Source organism: Panthera onca, chromosome C1, assembly GCF_046562875.1.
Source record: "Panthera onca isolate mPanOnc1 chromosome C1, mPanOnc1 haplotype 2, whole genome shotgun sequence".
Lineage (NCBI taxonomy): Eukaryota > Metazoa > Chordata > Mammalia > Carnivora > Felidae > Panthera > Panthera onca.
The window spans coordinates 1,394,174-1,415,106 of record NC_138346.1 but is presented as its reverse complement, the minus strand read 5'-3'; the positions used below and the strand labels follow the sequence as shown (position 1 = coordinate 1,415,106).

The following is a 20,933-nucleotide window of genomic DNA, read 5'->3' as shown; positions in this document are numbered from 1 at the left end:
TTCTGGGGAGGTGCCCGCGTCTGTGAACCATACCCCCACCCCTCGCAGGGACAGGCGCCGCAGCGGTCGCAGCGTCTTGCAGTGTCGCAGGCCAGCTGACCGAAAACACCGCCCTCGCGCGAAGGACCGCAGCTCGTGAACCTCCGCGTCCCCCAGGGACCGCCCATTCATCCCAGAGTCCCGGCCCCGCCCACCCCACTGCGGCCAATCCCACTCGTCCTCCCAACCACGACGCCAGCCAATGGCCGCCATCCCCACCCGCAGCCAATCGGGGAAGGAGCCCCGCTCCGGCCGGCCAATAGGGAGGCAGCCAAGGCCCTGCGGGCGGGTCCCCGGGAGCCCTTTAGGACCCGGGGGTGCCCAGCGGTCCGCCCGGCCGCCCAAACTAGATCCGCGGGCCGGGTGCCCGAGCGCCGGTTATGGACCCGGGAGGACCCGGCCGCTGCGGGGCCCCCGGGGCCGCCTCGCCCGCGCCGCCACCGTTCGCGCGCATCGCCCCGTCACTTTTCCTCGGGAGTGCGCGCACCGCGGCCGCGCCAGAGCTGCTGGAGCGCGCGGGCGTCAGCCTGTGCGTCAACGTCTCGCGTCAGCAGCCCGGCCCGAGCGCGCCCGGCGTGGCCGAGCTGCGCGTGCCCGTGTTCGACGACCCGGCCGAGGACCTGCTGACGCACCTGGAGCCCACCTGCGCCGCCATGGAGGCCGCGGTGCGCGCCGGCGGCGCCTGCCTAGTCTACTGCAAGAACGGCCGCAGCCGCTCGGCCGCCGTGTGCACCGCCTACCTCATGCGGCACCGCGGCCTCAGCCTGGCGCAGGCCTTCCAGGTGGGGCGGGGCTCCCAGGAGGGGCCCCGGGTGGGACGGGCCTTCCAGGTGGGGCCTCGGGGAGGACGGACTTGCCGGGTGGGGCGGACCTTCCAGGTGGGGCGGGGCTCCCAGGAGGGGCCCCGGGTGGGATGGACCTGCCGGGTGGAGCGGGCCTTCCAGGTGGGGCGGGGCTCCCAGGAGGGGCCCCGGGTGGGATGGACCTGCCGGGTGGGGCGGGGCTCCCAGGAGGGGCCCCGGGTGGGACGGACCTGCCGGGTGGGGCGGGCCTTCCAGGTGGGGCCTCGGGGAGGACGGACCTGCCGGGTGGGGCGGGCCTTCCAGGTGGGGCCTCGGGGAGGACGGACTTGCCGGGTGGGGCGGACCTTCCAGGTGGGGCGGGGCTCCCAGGAGGGGCCCCGGGTGGGATGGACCTGCCGGGTGGAGCAGGCCTTCCAGGTGGGGCGGGGCTCCCAGGAGGGGCCCCGGGTGGACGGACCTGCCGGGTGGGGCGGGCCTTCCAGGTGGGGCCTCGGGGAGGACGGACTTGCCGGGTGGGGCGGGGCTCCCAGGAGGGGCCCCGGGTGGGACGGACCTGCCCGGTGGGCCGGGCCTTCCAGGTGCGGCGGGCCTCTGGGCGTTAGAGGTGCGGAGCACCTTTGGCGCCGCGTTCAACCTAACCTTCTTGTTCTCAGGCGGTGAAGAGCGCCCGCCCGGTGGCCGAGCCCAACCCGGGTTTCTGGGCTCAGCTTCAGAAGTACGAGGAGGTCCTGCAGTCCCTGTCCCGCCCGCCCGGGGAGCCCTCGGGACCGGGCTCCCGAACGAGAGAAGAGCTCCAGAATGAGCCCTAGTCCTACAACCCTTGGAGATGACCCAGCGCCCAAAGCAGGGCGCATGGAGGTGAAGGTAGTTCAAGCGCTGCCTGGAGGATGATCTTCCTCCTCCCTTCCCTTCTTCCTCGTTGTCGTACAGAGTTTACATTTCACCTTAAATGCAGCTCTTGTGCCCTTTGACGGTACTGCAGGAGCGTATCCACTTAGGAAGGGACTGAGAGCATCCCTTCCTTAGGTTTATCAACAGGGCTTGGTCAGGAAAGTCAATACCACTTGAGAAATTTTAGGCAGGAAGGTATTTAATACAGAGAGCAAGGCCAGGGAGCCAAGGTCAGGAGATGGGAAGTACAGGAGTCCTGGAGACCCAACCCCCCACCCCTGCCCTGACTGCCTGCCACCTGTTAAGGCCACAGGGGCTTTTCCCAGACCTCATGCTGGTCCCATCTTGGAATCCGGCACGGGACCCAGACTTGTAGTTTCTACCATACACAGGCCAGGATGTGAGGCTGCGTGACAGCCTAGCATGGGCACCCTTGGGGCTCTGGGCGCCTGTGCCCACCTCCTATCTTACAGCCTAACATCCTGCAGCCACCATCATCTCAAAGACGCACTGGCCACCTGTGCATCTGAGTGTGTTGATTCCTCTTTTGGTTCAGACACCCCTCACCTGGTTCCTATGGCCTAAAGACTGTAGAAAATCAATCACCGTAGGGCGCCTGCGTGACTTAGTTAAGCGTCTGACTCGGGGTTTCAGCTGAGGTCATGATCTCACAGCTTGTGAATTTGAGCCCCGTGTCAGGCTCTCTGCTGACAGTGTGGAGTCTGCTTGGGATTCTCTCTCTCCCTCTCTTTCTGCCCCTCCCCTGCTCACTCGCTCTTTCTCCTCGCTCAGGATAAATAAACTTAAAAAAAATTAATCACCATCAACACTCCTTAAATAGGAAAGGGAAAGAATAAAAAGGGGAAACTGGGCTATAATGCGAGTTACAAAGAATACAGTCCCTGCTAAATATATGCTACTGTATACATAATAAGGTAATTGATAAAATATCACAATCAGTTTTTAACATTTCCTCTTGCCGCTAGTCATTTCATGTTCCCTTTCTCCTCAGCCAGCACCTCGCTGGTCCTAGTCTTTCCCGGTGAGATGACTCACGCCTTCATTCTGAAGGGCCCTGAGTGGCCCTGCTTGTGTTACTGCTGTGGCCGCCATCACCTACCACACGAGCGGGATTACCGGACGCATCAGGAGAATGTCCTGAGCTCAGTGTCCTCCTCCCGGCAAGACAGGATCAGTCCCTCCACCCAGCAGAGCAACCCCTGATTTGCCTGCTGTGTCAGTGGCCCGGGGAGCCTGGAACAGCCAGCCGGTGTCCCAGCGCGCCATCCAGGGGAACGTGCGTGTCCCTGGTGGAAACATGCCACCTGGGAACGGAACCCCTGACTCAGCAGAGCCCAAAGCTGTCCGATGGGAAGCTCACGCCAGGAGGCATGGAGATGGTTGTGAAAGGGGCTCCCTCCCCACCCCGCTTACACCTGCACCTGAGCTCTGACCCCCCTGCGTTGGCCCCGGCTCAGCACATGCACCACAGCTGGTAGCTGGTGCCCAGCCCCTCTCCACGTGGCTCTGTGGCTCCCTGCAGCCAAGCCGGTTTCTACCACCTTTACAAAGGGCTTGCCTGCTGCCGCGACTCCCTCCAAGTGCCTCGCACCTCGTGTCGCCTTTCCGTCAACCCCTTGCCGTGAGGAAGCTGTTGCCACGTCTCCACTTGGCAGGCGAGCTGAGCATTTTGCCAGGACCTGCGCCCAGCTTCTTAGCCACCATGTCCATGGCGCTTGTGATGGGACCCCCCCCCCCCCACCACATCCATGTACCTCTCATGGGACACCCCCCTGGCGGGCTGCCCTGGCTCCAGGTACCAAAGGTGCAAGAGCTGGGCCAGATTGAAAGACCTGTGGGTCCCGTCAGTGTTTTATCCCACCAGCTCTGTTTGAGAACCATCTCACTGCGGCTCTTGGCAGAGGTCAGCTCTCCCGAGGACCTCCGCCTGCCTGCACATCCGCCTGGCAGGAGAGGCCGGGGACCTAGCATGCCACACTTGAACGGTGGTGCCCATCCGTGAGCATTAGGCTTGGAAGGCTGGGGCACAGGCAGAGCGTCAACTGCTTCAGCCCACCCAGGCCAGCCAGGACTTGATCACCAGAAAACTAAAGTACGAAAGTTCCTGTGGGAGAAGCCCCAGCCTCTGATGGCCCCAACTTCTACCTTCCTCTCCCTGGAGGCAGGGCAAGGAGAGAGAGAGGACAGCCAGATGGGCTACAGGGAAGGGCCGTGGGGCCGTGCTGACGGCTCTGTCCCCTGAAGGGCAGAGACAGGGTGAAGGGTGGGGACAGCGACAGCATCCCCATCTGTGGGCCTCACAGTCAGGAGGGGAATACTACTGCATAACACATGTGTCTGCTCTAAAACTGGCTTGTGTTGGTTCCTGACATAAACAGGGGGTAGCAGGTGCCCCCACTCTGGGAGGAGAGGTTACCACCTCTCCTCCCTCCACCCTGTGTGCAGAACTCACCTTGGGGAGATGCCCAGGGCCCTCCAGCAGGGAAGGGATGAGATGTAACCCCTGCTCCCCCAAGTCCAGGGGACCAGGAGGGCAAGAAGCCCCTGATGGCTTCTGAGGGCACAGATGGTTGGTCGACCCGCCTGAGGGGGGGCTGGGGCAGGCTAGTGTGGGCACCCATGTGCAGTCCTGATGATGTCCTTCCAGCCCCGACCACCTGGCCTGGGGGAAGGGGCTCTGAGAAGCTCCTAAAACGGGGAGTGCCATCTGAAACCCTCCGCCCTTGGCACTTCGGGGCCACTGCCACCTGGGCGGGAACTGGGCCACCTGAACTTGGTGAGGACCAATCAGACCCCCGCTCTCCTCTCTCGAGTCTCAGACATAGGACTGACCTCCTCCTTCAAGTGGCTGTGTGAGCCCCGGGGCTCCTGGTGAGTTTGAGCCAGGTGCCCCAACAGGGAGGTTGTGTCACCCCCGCTAAGAGGACACATGGGGACCCGAGCACCCATGGGAAAATTAAAGCAACGTCTCAGTGCACATGCTCCACATCAGCGAACATGGGCCTCCTTCCCAGCCAACCATCCTTCCCCACCCCTCCCCCACCCCCAGGGAGGACGGTGGGCACCATCACATGGGTTACAGACCCGGACGGAGTCCAGAAGGGTTAACTATTACTCGGGGATGATGCCTTGGTCAGGAGCAACTTCTGTCCCACACCACAACTGAGCAGAGAAAAGAGGTGTGTGAAGTTCCTGGATGCCCTCCCGGGCCAAAAAGCCCCTTCTCCCCAAAGATCTGAATTCTTACATTCAGAGGGTGGCCCCTCACATTCCAAGGCTTCGAGATCCATCCGATGTTTGCTCACTGGGCATCCGCACCTCCTCAATGGTCTGCAGCCCTCTCCTCTGGATCCAGGCCGCGGGACAGGACCCTGCAAGGTGGCACGGGGGCAGACCAGATCCCTGTCACCGCCCCAACGCCACCTCCTAAACAACAACCTCGTCTCCGGGGCCCTGCCGGCCCTCTAGGCAGCACTCCTACATGTTCCAACAGAACGAACGTCTACTCCGTCCAGTACGGTCGCCATTAGCCACACGCCACCCTGCACACACCGGTTGGAGACCTCGAGCTACGGCTAGTGCCACGGAGGAATACACTTAACATCTTGGCTAAGTCCAAACAGCCACACGCGGCTACTACTACCTTATGTGACGGCACAGTCCTAAGGCCCCCGGGCTCCGCAACACAGACTACTGGCCTCACGATGGAGGGGGCGCGGGGGGAGGGGTGTATACACTTCCGGGCTTCGCACAAGCAGACACCGCACTAAGCAGCCACTGTCCCTAGGAACCTGTCTCACAGCAGCCCCGAGAAGCCGGGAGAGAAGCGCACAGGGCTTGGGATGCCGCTTGGCCACCCGGTGCACCCAGGCCCCTGTGCGCCCCGGTCCCCCAGTGCACGACACCCCCCTCCCCGGCTTGCCGGCCCGCCCCGCACCTAGTACCCATCCCCGCGCACAGTGTCCCCGGGCCCCCCGCATACAGCTCTCCCGGCTCCCAGCCCCGCCTCGCGCACGGCGTCCCAACCCCTCACACGTCGCGCCCCGGACCTGCACCCGGCGTCCCCGGCTCCCCGGACCTCCGGTCCCCCTCGGCGCCCAGCTCCCTCGGCCGCCCCGCCCCGGTCCCGTGCGCACGGCGTCCCCGGCTGCCCGGGCCCGGCCCCGCGCACAGCGCCCCCGGCGGCGGCCGAGCGGAGCCCGAGCGGGGCGGTGCACGGCACGGGGCCGGGCCGGGCGGCTCCCGGCGCGACTTCCTGTTGTGCCCGCGCCCCGCCGCCGCCACCGCCGCCGCCCGGCGCCCCTCGCCCGCTCCCGGCGGCCCCCCGCGGCCGCCGCCCATGGATTTCACCTAGCGCGGGCGGCTATGGCGGCGCAGTGCTGCTGCTGCAAGGCGCCCGGCGCCGAGGCCGCGCCCGCCCGCCCGCCGCCGGAGCCGCCGCCCGCCCTGGACGTGGCCTCGGCCTCCAGCGCGCAGCTCTTCCGCCTCCGCCACCTGCAGCTGGGCCTGGAGCTGCGGCCCGAGGCGCGCGAGCTGGCCGGCTGCCTGGTGCTCGAGCTGTGCGCGCTGCGGCCCGCGCCCCGCGCGCTCGTGCTCGACGCGCACCCGGCCCTGCGCCTGCACTCGGCCGCCTTCCGCCGCGCCCCCGCCGCCGCCGCCGCCGCCGCCGCCGCCGAGCCGCCCTGCGCCTTCGCCTTCGCCGCGGCCGGGCCCGGGCCCGCGCCGCCGCCCCCGCTGCCCGCCTTCCCCGAGGCGCCCGGCGCCGAGCCCGACTGCTGCCCGCTGGCCTTCAGGGTGGACCCGTTCACCGACTACGGCTCCTCGCTCACCGTCACGCTGCCGCCCGAGCTGCAGGCGCACCAGCCCTTCCAGGTCATCCTGCGCTACACCTCGACCGACGCCCCCGCCGTGAGTCCGCCGGGGCTGTGGGCTGGTCTCAGGGCCGTCTCGGGGCGGCCTCTCCCCGCGCTGCCAGGTTAGAGGGCGTTAACCCGGGCTCTGCGCCTGGGGCACCTGCAGAGAGGGCACCTGCAGGGGTCCGTGGCCTCTGGCCTAGCACTGCTCCCCCTGGCCCTGGGGCCCCGTTCAGGTGCCCTCAGTGATTCCGAGTCTTAGGAGACTTGGGCTGAGCGAGAGTCCTGGTGCCGGCCCGGCGGGGGCAGGGGACTGCATGCCACCAAGGGAGGCTTCTCCCTTCAGTTGTGCAGAGATGGTCCCTGCTTGGGGACGAGGGCCGCCTCTGGTGGGTACAAGCCAAGCCATACATCTGCCGGAGCTTGGCACCGGGGCAGGCCAGTGGGTGGTGTCGGACGTGGAAGGGCCTCCGTGGGACCTGTGTCTTCAGAGGACTTGGGGGCACCTGATGTGTTCTCTGGAGGTGGCATGAGGGACAGGCCTGCCAGAGCGGAGACAGAGAGGGCCGGGTTGGCTCTGGTGCCCTGGGCCCCCCTGCGCGAGGATTGGCGGATGCTGCAGCCGGGTGGCCCCACAGGCACTTAGGGAGGCTCTGCCGGGCTCTGGGCCCGGGACGCCCACCGGCCTGAAGGCTCTGCCGAGAAGCCTGGGTGGCGCAGGTGGGGCGCTGTGTCTGCGGCACCCCTGCCCCGTGGTGAGGCTTCCAGGAAGGAGCAGGTCTTTCGTTCCCGCGGCACGCGGTTGGTTCCCTGGGTCCCCGTGTGGACAACACACGCGTGACACCCCGCTCCCCCATGTACACCACACGCACGCGGCTCTGGGAGGCCCTGAGAGGTTCCGTCTGTCACTGCCCGCAGCTTGCAAAGGGACAGGTGGCGTAGCGGCATCAGGCCAGGAGCCACCAAGGTGACGTCAGGATGGGAAGAACCCGGACCAGACGCACACCTGCGGGCTTCCTGCCCGATTCCTGGGAGCCCTGAGCAGGCCCCGCCCCCACCTCCTCCCCTGAGCCCCCACCAGTGTGCTGGCCCCCCCGCTGCCTGCTCAGCTAGGCCGGGGCTCTGACAGGTGGCAGACACGCTCCCAGCATGCAGTGAGAACGAAGGTGTGCTTCTCCCTGAACTTGTTCTGTGAGCTTGGAACCCTCGTGTCTGGTCCACTCAAGGCCATGAGTAGCAGAATGGTGGGGCCCGGACCCTCAGCAGGCTGCCAGCAAGAGTGGCCGTTTCCCTGGGCTTTCTACGGGTGCTTGGAGCAGGGAGGGGCGCCATGGTCCCCACACAGACTGCGCAGCTGTGGGTGGGGTGACAGGGGCCTGGCACGTGAGCTGGATCACTTGCAGAGCACACAGGGTTTGGCGTCTGACCTCAGGCACCCACTGTCCTGCGTGAAGGCCACAGGGCTCGGGGACCGTGCACAGAGTCCCCTTCTCTTCCTGGCTTGTTCTAGGACTCAGGCCTAAATCCCTAAACCCATCCCTGTGCCAGGTGAGGCTGTCGCTTCCTGGGAGGCCCTGCCCGTGGGTCCCCCCACCTCCAGAGTCAGTTTAGGGTGCTGCAGACTCTGGGATGTCTCTTGTGTCCCATTCCTGAATCCCACCCACCCTGTCAAGGACAGCTTTCTTCCTGCACTGTGATGTCTAGAAGCATCACCAGCCCATCTGCAACTGTCCCTCTGCCCCTTGGACCTGGTGGCTCACCTCCGGGGCAGGGTCCCGCCTGCCTGGGGGTCTGCCGCAGCCCCCCACTCCCAGGGAGGACTGTGGACCCCATTGGTCTCTGCTAGGCTAAGGGGAGACCAGTGCGGGGTGCGCCCTCTCTGGCTGGGCCCACAAGTGGACATGAGGAGTGGGAAATGGGGGTGGGGGTGGGGGGCTGAGCTGGGCGGAGCCTGAGGAGGACCACAGGAGAGGCAGGAGTCAGTGGAAGGGGAGGCTGTGGTGGTGGAGTAGGTGTGAGAGGGGAAAGTAAGGTTGAAGGGGGTCTGGGGGACCTTGGGAGCCCGTCCCCAGCGTGGGCCAAGGACCACCGGTCACACCATCCACTGCAGAGTCTCCTTAATGCAGATTCCTGGGTCCTGGCCCCAGAAAGCTCTGGGGTGGGGCCTGGGAGTCTGCAGCGTTGAACAGGCTCCACAAACAGGCCCTGTGCACGTCGAGGGTCGGCAGAAAAAGAAGATGCCACCACAGGCTTCCCATAGTGAGGGGACAGAGACAGAGCGGCCAGAGGGAAGTTTTAAAGACACCTGTGAACACTGGCCAGCGTCTGGCCGGGGCCGGGTAGGCAGCCCTGCCGGGTCTAGGGATCCACTTGGGTCTGGGGTCTGTGGTCTGCGGGGAAGGGAGGCCCCCCTGGATCTGGTGCCCACCGCTTCTGTGATTTCAGCATGAAACACCGTCAATGGCCGGCCAGCAGCCGCGGTGGCCCGCAGCTGTGGATTCCACCAAGCCATCACTTGCAGAGGCTGTGGGGGGTTGGGGTCCTTTCATAACCGCCCTGGGAGGACCCTTGTGCGCTTGGGCGCTGAAGCGGACGAGGAACAACCCAGTTTGCTTCAGGGATCGTGTGCTGACAGAGGGGAGCGTGTGAAGAACAGATTCAGGGGCCGCGCACGTGCACCAGCGGCCCTCCTGGGGCCACTCCTGTCCCGCCCGTCCTCTCCTGGCCCGGAGCCCATCCCCCCATGGGGTCCCTCCCGGCGAGGATAACCGCATTCCCAGGGGTGGCCCTGGGCTCAGGAGTTCCCTCCCAGTGTGTGGCTCGTCGGGAAGCTCTGGTTTCCCCCCATTTGCACCTTCTTGGCTCCCTTTGCCCGCTGCTGGCTTGTGAGAATCTGGGCGTGCTTCAGACTGGGCGTCAGTTTCCCTCTGGAAGCTGGGAGGAGGAGCAGGGGCCAGGAGGCTCAATTCCCTGGGCTGGCTCCTAGACGCACGGCCTCCTACTGGCTCTGGTGACGTAGTAGAGGCCGCACTCTGGGTCAGCTGCCCTGCCTGCCGGAGGCGCAGGCAAGCGACAGTGACCAGGAGTGGCTGTTGGCTCTGGAGGAGCCCAATGGGACCATCTCCCCCCACCCCCCAGGCCCTCACTGTCTTCCTCTCTGGCCGCCGTCCCCAGAGGCCCAGGGCCGAGAAGCCTGAGTGGGACCACCGGTCAAGGGCCACTTCCCCGAGGCCCTGCTCTCCCCAGGAAACCTGCCCAGCTTCCCGGAAATAAGGCGTGGTTGGCAGAGGTGTCCCGGCCACCTGTCCACGTGATGCTTTCCGCGGGACAGGGACCCTCGCGCCTCGCCGGGGAGAGGGGCCGCGGCCCACTGTGACGGGGAGGGTGGCGCTGATGCCCTGCCCACTGCCCGCCTGCAGATCTGGTGGCTGGACCCCGAGCTGACCTATGGCAACGCCAAGCCCTTCGTCTTCACCCAGGGCCACTCGGTGTGCAACCGCTCCTTCTTCCCCTGCTTCGACACGCCCGCCGTCAAGTGCACCTACTCGGCCGTCGTCAAGGTCAGCGTCCGCCAGCCTGGCCCACCTCCTCGCCACCCTCCGAGAGGGAGCCCCAGCGCAGGGCGGCGGTGGGGGGGGCAGCCTGACCGGGGTGCCCAGCGTAGCGTGGAGGCTCTCTGGGAGGAGAGGTGCCCGTCAGGGGGGCGGGGCTCCCCACCCCGGACACGGGATTCCCTGACCCACCTTGTGGACCCGCCATTGAAGACATGGGTTACCCTGACAGGGGGCGTGGGATTTCCCATCACGGACGTGGGGCGCCCTGCGGGGGGATGCGGGGTTCCCCATCAAGGACATGGGGTGCCCTGACGGGTGGGGCCCCCTCGCACACAGGCCCCGTCGGGGGTGCAGGTGCTGATGAGTGCCACGCAGAGCACGTACGTGGAGGAGGAGGGCGTCTACCGCTTTCACATGGAGCACCCTGTGCCTGCCTACCTCGTGGCCCTGGTGGCCGGGGACCTCCAGCCGGCAGACATCGGGCCTAGGTAGGGCCACCGCTTCCTGCAGCGGCTGCTGCTGCCTGGGGCCCAGGCTGGGGGGAAATCCCACCGTGGGCTGGACACGAGGCCCGTGTCCGTGGCTGCCCTGCCGAGGACCCCCACACCGTGGTTCCCACGGCTTCGTACTGCCAGGCTCCTCCTACCCCACCCTCCCCCGGCCCGGGCCAGAAGCCGGGGCTCTCCCCCTCCTTAGAGTCCTCCTGCCGGGGCCACACCAGAGCCCGACACACCCTCGAGCCTGGGTGGGTTATCTCGACCCAGCAACAAGGGGAACCGAGCCACCCCCTTGGTGTGTGGCTCGGCCGCTGCCGCGGGAAGGGCCTGCGTGGCGGCCCTCCCGTGAGGTGGGGTGGCGGGCAGCAGGCTCTCGGAGGCGTGGGTGGTATTTGAGCCCAGAAGGAGAGGGAAGGCCTGCGGGCGAGTGGGGTGGGGGCCGCTCGGCCTCTGCCCACCCCCTCTCCGCCCTGTATTAGGAGCCGTGTGTGGGCTGAGCCGTGCCTCCTGCCCACGGCTACCAGCAAGCTGTCGGGCGCAGTGGAGCAGTGGCTGAGCGCAGCCGAGCGGCTGTATGGGCCGTACATGTGGGGCAGGTATGTCCCGGGGCGCCCGGGAGCCCGGTGGGCTACACGGCGGGCGGGTCAGAGGGCAAGTCCTGCCTTCCTGAGGGGTAAATGAGGGCCTACGGGGAGGGTCCCCCGTCTGATGTCCGGGGGAGGAAGGCCCCCCGGCCCTCTCACGGTCGCTCGCCCACCCTCCCGCCCGGGGCAGGTACGACATTGTCTTCCTGCCGCCCTCCTTCCCCATCGTGGCCATGGAGAACCCCTGCCTCACCTTCATCATCTCCTCCATCCTGGAGAGTGACGAGTTCCTGGTCATCGACGTCATCCACGAGGTAGCCCACAGCTGGTTCGGCAACGCCGTCACCAACGCCACGTGGGAGGAGATGTGGTTGAGTGAGGGCCTGGCCACCTACGCCCAGCGCCGCATCACCACTGAGACCTACGGTACTGCCGCCGGCTGGCTGCGGGAAGGGTGGGGGGACGGTAGGAGCCCCACACGGCGGCCTCATGCAGGCCGGGGTCAGGGCCGTCCTGGGTACTGTGCAAGGGGCTGAGAGCCCAGCCCGGCCCCTGGGGTGCGCGGTCCCCTGCCGCGTGCGTGTCCGGCGGGCTGGTCTTGGGTTAGCCCCACGAGGCTCAGGGCGGGGAGCGGCCTCGAACCTGCCCGGGTGCTCAGGCTGGCCCTGCCCCCTCCCACCTCCACTGCCTCCTGTCCCCGTCCAGGGGCTGCCTTCACCTGTCTGGAGACGGCCTTCCGCCTGGATGCCCTGCACAGGCAGATGAAGCTCCTCGGAGAGGACAGCCCGGTCAGCAAGCTGCAGGTCAAGCTGGAGCCAGGTACCCACTGCTGCCAGGCCCTGCTCCCGCCAGGTACCCACTCCCGCCAGGCCCCGCTCCTGCCATGTACCCGCTCCCACCAGGTACCCATTCCCGCCAGGCCCCGCTCCTGCCAGGGACCCGCTCCCACCAAGTACCCGCTCCCGCCAGGTACCTATCCCACCAGGTACTCCCACCAGGTACCTGCTCCCGCCAAGTACCCACTTCGGGCAGGTACCCGCTCCTTCCAGGTACTCCCACCAAGTACCCACTCCCACCAAGTACCCGCTCCCTCCAGGTACCCACTCCCGCCAGGTACCCACTCCTGCCGGGTACCCACTCCCGCCAGGTACCCGCTCTCACCAGGTACTCCCGCCAGGCTCTGCCCTGGGCCCTGCAGACATCGCCCTGAAGGGCCTCACCACCCCTTGCTTCCTCTGGCTGTGGCGTCTCTGGCTGGATCCCTGCAAAGGCCAGGCTGGGTGCCCCCAGCCCTAGGAAGGCCTCCCCTAGGCTCCCTCAGCCTGCCGCCGCCTCTCACGGGCTCTGAGCGCTGGCCACCATGATGTGCGGGCCCTCGGTTTCCTCCAAGGCCCCGCGGGCAGGGCAGGCCCCATCGGTGTGCGCCCAGGGCTCTGGGGACGTGAGGGACAGGAGCTGTGAGCCCTTCCTGCTCCGCAGCGCCCGACCACCCCGGCCCCCTTTCCCACCAGACGTAGGAGGGCCGGGACACCGCCCAGAGCCAGGGCTGTTCCCCTTGCAGGAGTGAATCCCAGCCACCTGATGAACCTGTTTACGTACGAGAAGGGCTACTGCTTCGTGTACTACCTGTCCCAGCTGTGTGGAGACCCCCAGCGCTTTGACGACTTTCTCCGAGTGAGCAGCCCTCTCCCCGGGACAGGCCCTGCCCTCCACCCACCCTGAGCCCCTCCCCAGCTCCCGGGGCTGCTTTCTGTCCTGGAGGGCGGCGTGGAGTCAAGGGGGGGCCTGACGGCAGCGGTGCGGGGCATCGCCTCCTCCCTCTGGCCCCTCCCGGTCTCGGCCACTCGGCAGGGTCCACGTGGCCACACGGGTGCCTCTGCGCCCACCCCTGCGTTGGTGGAGGCTGGTGCGCCCAGCCCGCAGCCTTCCTGAGCCCTGCCCCACTTGCGCAGGCCTACGTGGAGAAGTACAAGTTCACCAGCGTGGTAGCCCAGGACCTGCTGGACTCCTTCCTGAGCTTCTTCCCAGAGCTGAAAGAGCAAAGTGTGGACTGCCGGGCAGGTGAGGCCACCGCCGGCCACATGTCCACGTCTGGCTAGCCTTCAACCCACCAGGGGCACAGCAGGTGTGAGCGGGGGCGGGGGCGGGGAGGCTCTGCTGCACAAGATGCCGCTCCTGCCTGGAGAAAGGCCCCCCCTTGGGTTCGTCCACCCCCCGTCAGCCAACCCTGGCTGGATGGCACGGTCCTCAGGTTGGGACACCGTGGGTGCAGAGAGGACAGTGTGTTTCCCAGCCTCGTGGGGCCCAGGAGGCTTCCCTGAGGAGGTAGACCTTAGGTCAAGCAGGCTGAAAAGTAGGCACTGTGTGCAAAAGGCCTGGGGCATGATTGGCTGGGCAGAGGGAGGTTTGCCTCAGAGCTGCCTGAGGCCAGCTGGCCCACCTGTGCATTACCCACAGAGGTGTCTCTGGGGCTCCGAGGGCTTGGGGCCAAAGGAGAGACTGGAGGTGTCGGACGTCTAGGGAGAGCCAAGATTTGCTAGAGAGCAATGAAGCGTGGCTGGGAGGCGTGGGCAGCGTGGCTTGGTTTCGGAAGGATTAATAAAAGCACCAAGGGCCTTTGGGGGTGGGGAACAGCAGCACGTGCCCCACCCCCCAGCTGCCCCAGGCTTTAAAGCAGGTCGCCGCCCCACCCTCTGCTCCCCCGCCCCTCCCTGAGGCCCTTCGGTGCACCCCCCACCCCCGCCCCGGGCCCTGAGGTTGGGTTTAAAGTGCCTCGCTGCTTTGTACCCATGAGAAGCATGGAGGGGTAGGGGCCCTCAGCCACCAGCTTCAGTCTTCAGGCCTCCCTGCGCTGCTTCCAGAAGCCCTTCCTGCAGCTCCAGGTGGCAGGCGCCAGAGCGGACCCTGGCCTCCCCTAACTGCCCCTGCCCTGGGGCTCCCAGGCCCTGGGACAGTCACACCCGGGGACGCTCTGAGAGTCCGGGGTCGCCGGGGCAAGCTGGCTTCGGGCGGGGACCCCAGGACGGCATCTCTCCGGCAGGGCTGGAGTTCGAGCGCTGGCTCAACGCCACGGGCCCCCCACTGGCCGAGCCGGACCTGTCCCAGGGCTCCAGCCTCACCCGGCCCGTGGAGGCCCTCTTCCAGCTGTGGACCGCGGAGCCTCTGGACCAGGCGGCCGCCTCTGCCAGTGCCATCGACATCTCCAAGTGGAGGACCTTCCAGACAGCGCTCTTCCTGGACCGGCTCCTGGACGGGTCCCCGCTGCCCCAGGGTAGGTCCTGCGGCCGCCAGGGTGGCTGGGGCGGAGTGTGCCTGCCCGGCCCTGACCTGCGTGTGGCCCGGCAGAGGTGGTGACGCGCCTGTCCAAGTGCTACTCGTCCCTGCTGGACTCCATGAACGCCGAGATCCGTATCCGCTGGCTGCAGATCGTCGTCCGCAACGACTACTACCCCGACCTCCACCGGGTCCGGCGGTTCCTCGAGAGCCAGGTATGGCCTCCCGCACCGGGCCCCGCCCCCACGGCTGCACCCAGCAGGCCGGGCATCCGGGAGGATGGACGGTGTCCGGGAGGAGGTGGGAGACATGCGGCGTCTGGGTTGGCACTGGGGACACACACCAGATGGGAGGGGAGGTCGTGTCCCCCAGAGGTCAAAGCCGGGAGTAGAGTGTGGAGGTCTAGGCATACCGGGTCCTGCGCCTGTGGGCAGTCCAGCCCCCGGACTGTGGCCCCGGGGGTATCCGAGGGTCCCGGGCTCCAGCCTCCCCGCCCCGCACACCTGTCCCCCTTCACTGCCCCTGAACCCAAGCTCCCTGGAGACGAGGCCTCTGCGGAAGGCCCGCAGCGGTGGGGGCTGAGAAGCCTCCGGCAGTGTGACCGCAGGCCGGGGTGGCTGGGCCGGCAGGCTGGGCCAGGGAAGCGCCGGGGCCACAGTGTGCCGACCTCCCCAGATGTCCCGCATGTACACCATCCCGCTGTACGAGGACCTCTGCACCGGCGCCCTCAAGTCCTTCGCCCTGGAGGTGTTCTACCAGACCCAGGGCCGGCTTCACCCCAACCTGCGCAGGACCATCCAGCAGATCCTGTCCCAGGGCCTGGGCCCTGGCGCCGAGCCCAGCACGGAACAAGGCGGTGCCGGAGCAGACTCGGAGGTGGACCCAGAAGCACCGGCCCTGCTGCTCGGGGACGAGGCCCCCGGCGCCGCCATTTCTCTCAGGGACGTCAACGTGTCTGCCTAGCCCTGACCTCCCAGACACCACGATTGTGCCTTCTGTAGCCCCGGGCCCGCCGTGACTGTGCCTCGCCTCTGGCCGTGAGCTCCCTCCTGCGGGCTCTGCCGAGGACCTCCTCACGGCCGGCGAGGCCCCTGGACCTGGTCCCCCAGCTCTCTTGCACTGCAGGCCCGGAGAGGCCAGCACACGCCATGCCTGTCTCAACACTGACCGCCGGGCACTGCCCCCGGGGTGACAGCCCCGCAGTCCCACGGCGACTGCCACACTGTGCCTTACGTCCGCCGGGAAGTCCGGGCCGCGCCGTCCTCACGGCGGGCCTCCTGCCCCCGGAGTCCCGCAACCCGCTGCTGGGGTCGGCAGCCTCAGCCGGCCCCTGGCAGAGGACAAGGACACAGACATGCCCTTAGTGCAAGGCCAGGGGACACTGAGGAGAGGGTGGACCTCCCTGGGAAGGGGTCCCCAGAAAGCCTTAGCCCCTCAGGGAACACGGGGTCCTGGGCCCCAGGACAGTCTGTCTCGCGGCTGTAACACGCCACAGGGAAGAGGGCAGGTGGTACTGGTGCTGGTGCTCTTTCCCACCGTGCGGGAGAGGCCTGGGGGCCCTGCAGCCGGGTCACCGTGATCGTCCCATTAAACCTCCACTCTGCAAACAGCCCCCCCGGCCTGTTCGTCCCAGCTCGTCTTCCGCGTGCACCTGGCCACCCTGGCCTGTGCTCGGGCAGGGGGCTGCTGATGGGGCGGAAGGGGCTTCCTTTGCACTCCAGCCACTCCTGGCTCTGCCCTCAGAGGCCCCAGATCCTGCCCTGCAGCCTGGGGTTCTGAGGACCGGCAGCAGGCCACCCCCGCCAGCCCCGCCCAGGCCCTCGAACACCAAAGCGGAGGAGGCCACTTGTCCCCACCCTCCCCCTGGGCCTTTCTCAGGGGTGGCCCCCATCCCTAGCTGGAGTAAAGGCAGGGGTGCATGGTGGGGGCAAGTTTGATCTTGGCTGGCCAAGGGCCAACAGCCACCGGCACCACCGTAGCACACGCTCCGGGTGCGAGTGGGGCTCAGAGAAGAAGGAGGTCGGGGACTCCACTTGGGTGTCCGCCACGGAGGGCGACTGGCTGAGCGATGGAAGGGGGGGGGGGGGTGTGATGCACCCGCTGAGGCCAAGGGCTGAGCCGGGTTCTGCTTACGATCGCCCACGGGCTCAGTCTCCTGCAGAGCCTCACGCCAGGCCCAGAAAGGACAAGTCACCTGGGCCACAGGCCAGCCCCGGGCACAGAGCCGCACTCTGCACAGGGGGCTGGGACTTGACAGGACTGCAGCGTCTTGCCCAGCCGCCAGGTCACCAGTATCCCGTGGACTTTTCTGCTCTCTAGACCCCTCTGTCCCGGGGGACAGCCCGGTCCCCACACACCCAGCATCTCGGGTGGTCTCCATGAGCGTGGGTTTGTGCATCGGGGCTGAGTGGGGTTCCACTCAGCCCAGAAACCTGGGAACCGGAAGGCTGGTCACCCACCCTGCAGGGGACGGACAGGGCCACTGCGGCAACGTCCTTGCGGAAGGGAGAACACAGGAGGCGTCCGGCAGCCCCCGCCCCACAGCAATCCTGGTGCCCTGCAAGAGGCCTCATCCTGGGCTCTCTGTGGCCCCTCAGGAGGATCCGATCTCTTCCCAAACCAGGTGCCAACGAGAAGCCCTGTTGGGGCTGAGCCGCTCTCTCGGCTTCTTCCCTGCAAGAGGGGAGGTTAATTTCAAGTCTCTAGTCACACCCTTTTCAGTCCCGGGCTCTTGGTCTCATTGGCAGTTCGACGCTCTCACGATGCCGGTCTTGCCGCGGACTTGCCCGCAGCTCCACGGCCACGGTGCCTTCCCGGATGCTGCTGGGTGCACTTTGCTCCCTGCCTGCCGCTCCACCTGCCCGCTCTCTCCTGACTTTGCAAAGCTCAGAAGCAACTCCCAGCTGTCACAGCTAGCAGGATGACGCCCATCTCCTTGATAATGTCCTTGTCACAGTCCTTGTCACAGTCCTGGCTCTGAGCGACCCTCTGGGGCGAGCCGGAGCACTCCCGGCCCCGTGAGGCCCTGCGTTCCTGGCGTTTCAACATTCCTTTCCCTCCCAGCTTGCAGCCCGGGGACCCTCCCAGCTCGCAGCCCGGGCAACACTTTCTTGGCCCATCTCCTCCTTGTAGTCTCTTGCCCAACGCTGCCTGTGACCAACACATGCTGCCGCTCTCCCACCAGGCTCTCGAGCACATCACACACCACCTGCCTTGCGAGTCACCCCGGCCGGGTGCTGACCGTGTTATGCCAGCCACCACGGAACCCCACCTGCCAACGCTTCCACTTCCAGAGCGGCCCGCCGGCCCCACGCCCTTGGCACACGTGTCCTGTGTTCTGATAGAATGGCACCCTCTTCTAGGGGCTGGTTTCTAGGCCACAAGCTAAGTCACACTCCAGCAACAAACACCTCTGAAATACCAACGTTTTCAACAAGGCGTGTTTCTCATTCAGCTACAGGCTGGCAGTTGGGTGGCCTTCCCGTCACCATCACTCCTCAGGGACCCACCCATGCTGACGAAGGAGAGGACATCTGGAGCACTCCAGGCACCTTGCCAGAGATACAGGAGAGCTGGGGAGGGGCTCACACTGGCCACTGCCACCACGTGCACGGAAGGGGGGGTGACAAGTGGCAGTAGTGACCACACAGGGCTGGGGGCAGAACGCTGGGCAACAGCTGCATTTTCGGGACAGACAAGGGAGCAGCCAGGCAGGTAGGAGGGTGAGGACCCGGGATGCACAGAACGGCCATGGCCAGAGGTGGGCTCCCCTCGGAGAACCAGCATCAACTGTGGAAATGATCTTCATCGTGCACATGACCCCTAGGGCCACTTGGGAACAATAGGTTGGGGGGGGGAGGGTCCTATTAGGAGCTTGTATTATTATTTTAGAAATGTTATCTAAAACATCACCTGAAAAGAATCCATTCCTCCGTCGCAGAGAGCACAGTGGGCAAGGTCGGCCTGGTCTGGGGTGCTGGCGGTGTCCCCACTATAGCAATGCACCCCTGGGCTGTCGCCTCCTCCCTTTGGGATGTGCGAGGACCACGCAAGCTCAACACAGAGTGTTTCAAAGGAGTTGGACCCTTTGGGCCCTTAGAGGCGGAACCCACTCCTCTTGGAGAACTGACCGCGAGCCGGGCAAGGCAGAGCGGCCCTGTTCCAGCCTGGCCTGGGAAGGTTCCTTCCGCTGGAACCTTCCAGCCGGGGAACAGGAGAGACTTGGGCTTCTAGGGGCCGACGCCCACTCCACCCTGGACGTGCCCAAAGAAGCAGCCCGTATTTATGGCCCCCGCTGACCACCCCCATAGCCCAGGACCGTGACCCTCACTGACCACCCCCCTTAACCCGGAACCAGCCGTGCACTTTGCGTTTCCTCACCTAATCCCCACAACCACCCCGGGCCCTCTGTACCACAGGGTTTGTGGCCAAGAGCAGCCAGGAGAATCCTTGCCCAGGTGACTCCAGAGTGGTCCAGGCTCTGGGCCCCTGGACCTGCTGGGATGGTGGCCCGGGCCCCTGCCATCCCTCAGTGTTCTGAGGGCAGTTGGCTCTGGGACAAGCACGGTGGAGGCGGCCCCTGCAGGCTGGGGGACCTCGCCCCTACGCCCTCCCTCATTTGGAGACTCCCGGAGAGAAAGACTTGCCCACAGGATCAGGACCTTAGGCCCCTCTCTGGCTGCTGGGGGTGGGAAACAGGGCCCACACTGTTCTGTGGGCCAGAAACTGCCCTGCCATTCAGACCCGCCAGTGTAACTGAGAACGTGCCTGGCCCAAGTCCGCATCAAGGCCTGTCCCTGAACAAAGAATGTTCTTTTGCTGGGAGTTCCAGGAGCTTCCTAAACCGGCAGGGCATGAAGCTACTCCCTCCAATTCCACAGGGCCCGGGGCACCCTCCCTCTTTCTGACTCATGTGACTAGTCACCAAGGACCTTCAAAGAAACTAAATCTCCTTCTCCATCGCTGGTTCAAACCCTGGGCCTCTGGGCTCACTCTCCCACCCTAGCCTCGAGGACCTCCTCCTGAGCCCACTGCACAGGGCACGATCCCTTAAAGTGCCTCTGGACCACGCCAGGGCCCGGGCTCCCCAACTGCTCATCCGTTTCCCGCACACGCCCCACTCTCATCTCACCCCTCGGGGGGCTTAACTCCCGTCCGCAGACTCTCTGACGCTCCTTCCCTGGTGTATGGGCTGTACTGGGTGACTCGCTCCCAGCGAAAGGAGTGTTGTAGGAGCGATGGAGCAGGACACCTGAGCTGGGTCGTGAAACACCGCAGCTTCCGCCCTCCTTTCCCTTGGGTCACTTGCTCTGGGAGAACCCAGCCGCCATGATGTGAGGACACCCAAGTAGCTTCGTGAAGGTCCACACAAGGAACTGAGGCCTCCGGGCCCAGCCAACCTCCAGAGGACTTCGGTTCTGGCCGATATTTTGACTGCTATCTCCTCAGAGACCGTCAGCCAGAACCACCCACGGGAACGGCTGCCACATTCCTAATCCACAGAAACTGTGACATAATACATATCGGTTTAAGTTCCTAAGTTTTGAGGGTCGTCGGACACACAGCAGTGGATAATTAACAGAGGTCTCTGCACAAGGTCAGTTATGCTTCAACAAAAGATCCGATTCAAAATGTACTCAAACAATAAAACTGCATTTACAACCTATGACCAGAAATCCCAAAGTGGACCATTCTAGCACCAACAAGTTCAGGAGCTCAGGGACATCAGCAGGGCCTTCATCCTTCTGCTCTGGAGTCTCCGTAACGCTGGCCTTTGTCTTCCGGCTTGTCCCGTGTGGTCACCAGCTGGCCGCAGCAGTTTCTGTTCCCACATTCCCACACACGGGCATCCGAGGCGGGTTACAGGAGAACATGCCATCGTGTGCCCTTGGGAAGCTTGGAGACAGCTCCAGCGTCCCCCCACAGGGCTGTTCCCCATGTCCCGTTGCCCTGAGTTGGGGCGCACACCCCTTTCTAACTTCTGACCCTGAGCCAGGGAGGGGCCCAGGCTCCCCGGATGACTTCAACGGCAAGTGAGCTGGCCTCCTGCCGGTGAGGCAGGGTCAGCCACACGGTGGATCCTGACAGGATGTGGCGCGTTGCCAGCCCAGGGCTGCAGCCTCGGCCCAGCTGTCACCAGCTGTCCCTTCCCCTGGGACACCTTGGCCTGCCCTCCCCCACCCTGGGTGAAGCGTGGGCAGGACACTGGTTTTAATCTCTGTGTCCACATGAGAATCCAGTGCCTGGTTGTTGCCCGCTGACCAGAAGAGCTGCGGGGGTTCGAAGAGACAACCCCCAACCCCAGCTGCGAAGCCAGGGAACATCCCTTGAAAAACAACAAGGACGGTCATCCAGGCACAAGTGTGAGCAAAGCCACGGAGCACAAACACTCCAGAGCAGTGATAACCCGGGGAGGGTG

At 65.7% G+C, this 20,933-nt stretch overlaps 2 protein-coding genes across 2 annotated transcripts; both read left to right on the top strand.

Annotated features, from left to right (window-relative positions):
• Positions 1–255: 255 nt before the first annotated feature.
• DUSP28 (dual specificity phosphatase 28) lies at positions 256–2,700 on the top strand. The gene is made up of 2 exons (XM_060624372.3): positions 256–821; positions 1,496–2,700. Exons 1-2 carry the CDS (start codon positions 420–422, stop codon positions 1,649–1,651), a joined length of 558 nt encoding a protein of 185 aa, XP_060480355.1. The 5' UTR covers positions 256–419; the 3' UTR covers positions 1,652–2,700.
• A 3,306-nt stretch (positions 2,701–6,006) lies between these two features.
• On the top strand, positions 6,007–16,126 carry RNPEPL1 (arginyl aminopeptidase like 1). The gene is made up of 11 exons (XM_060624347.3): positions 6,007–6,662; positions 10,027–10,167; positions 10,498–10,649; positions 11,138–11,254; positions 11,433–11,668; positions 11,948–12,061; positions 12,804–12,916; positions 13,195–13,303; positions 14,283–14,513; positions 14,588–14,730; positions 15,191–16,126. Exons 1-11 carry the CDS (start codon positions 6,120–6,122, stop codon positions 15,476–15,478), a joined length of 2,187 nt encoding a protein of 728 aa, XP_060480330.3. The 5' UTR covers positions 6,007–6,119; the 3' UTR covers positions 15,479–16,126.
• Positions 16,127–20,933: the final 4,807 nt, after the last annotated feature.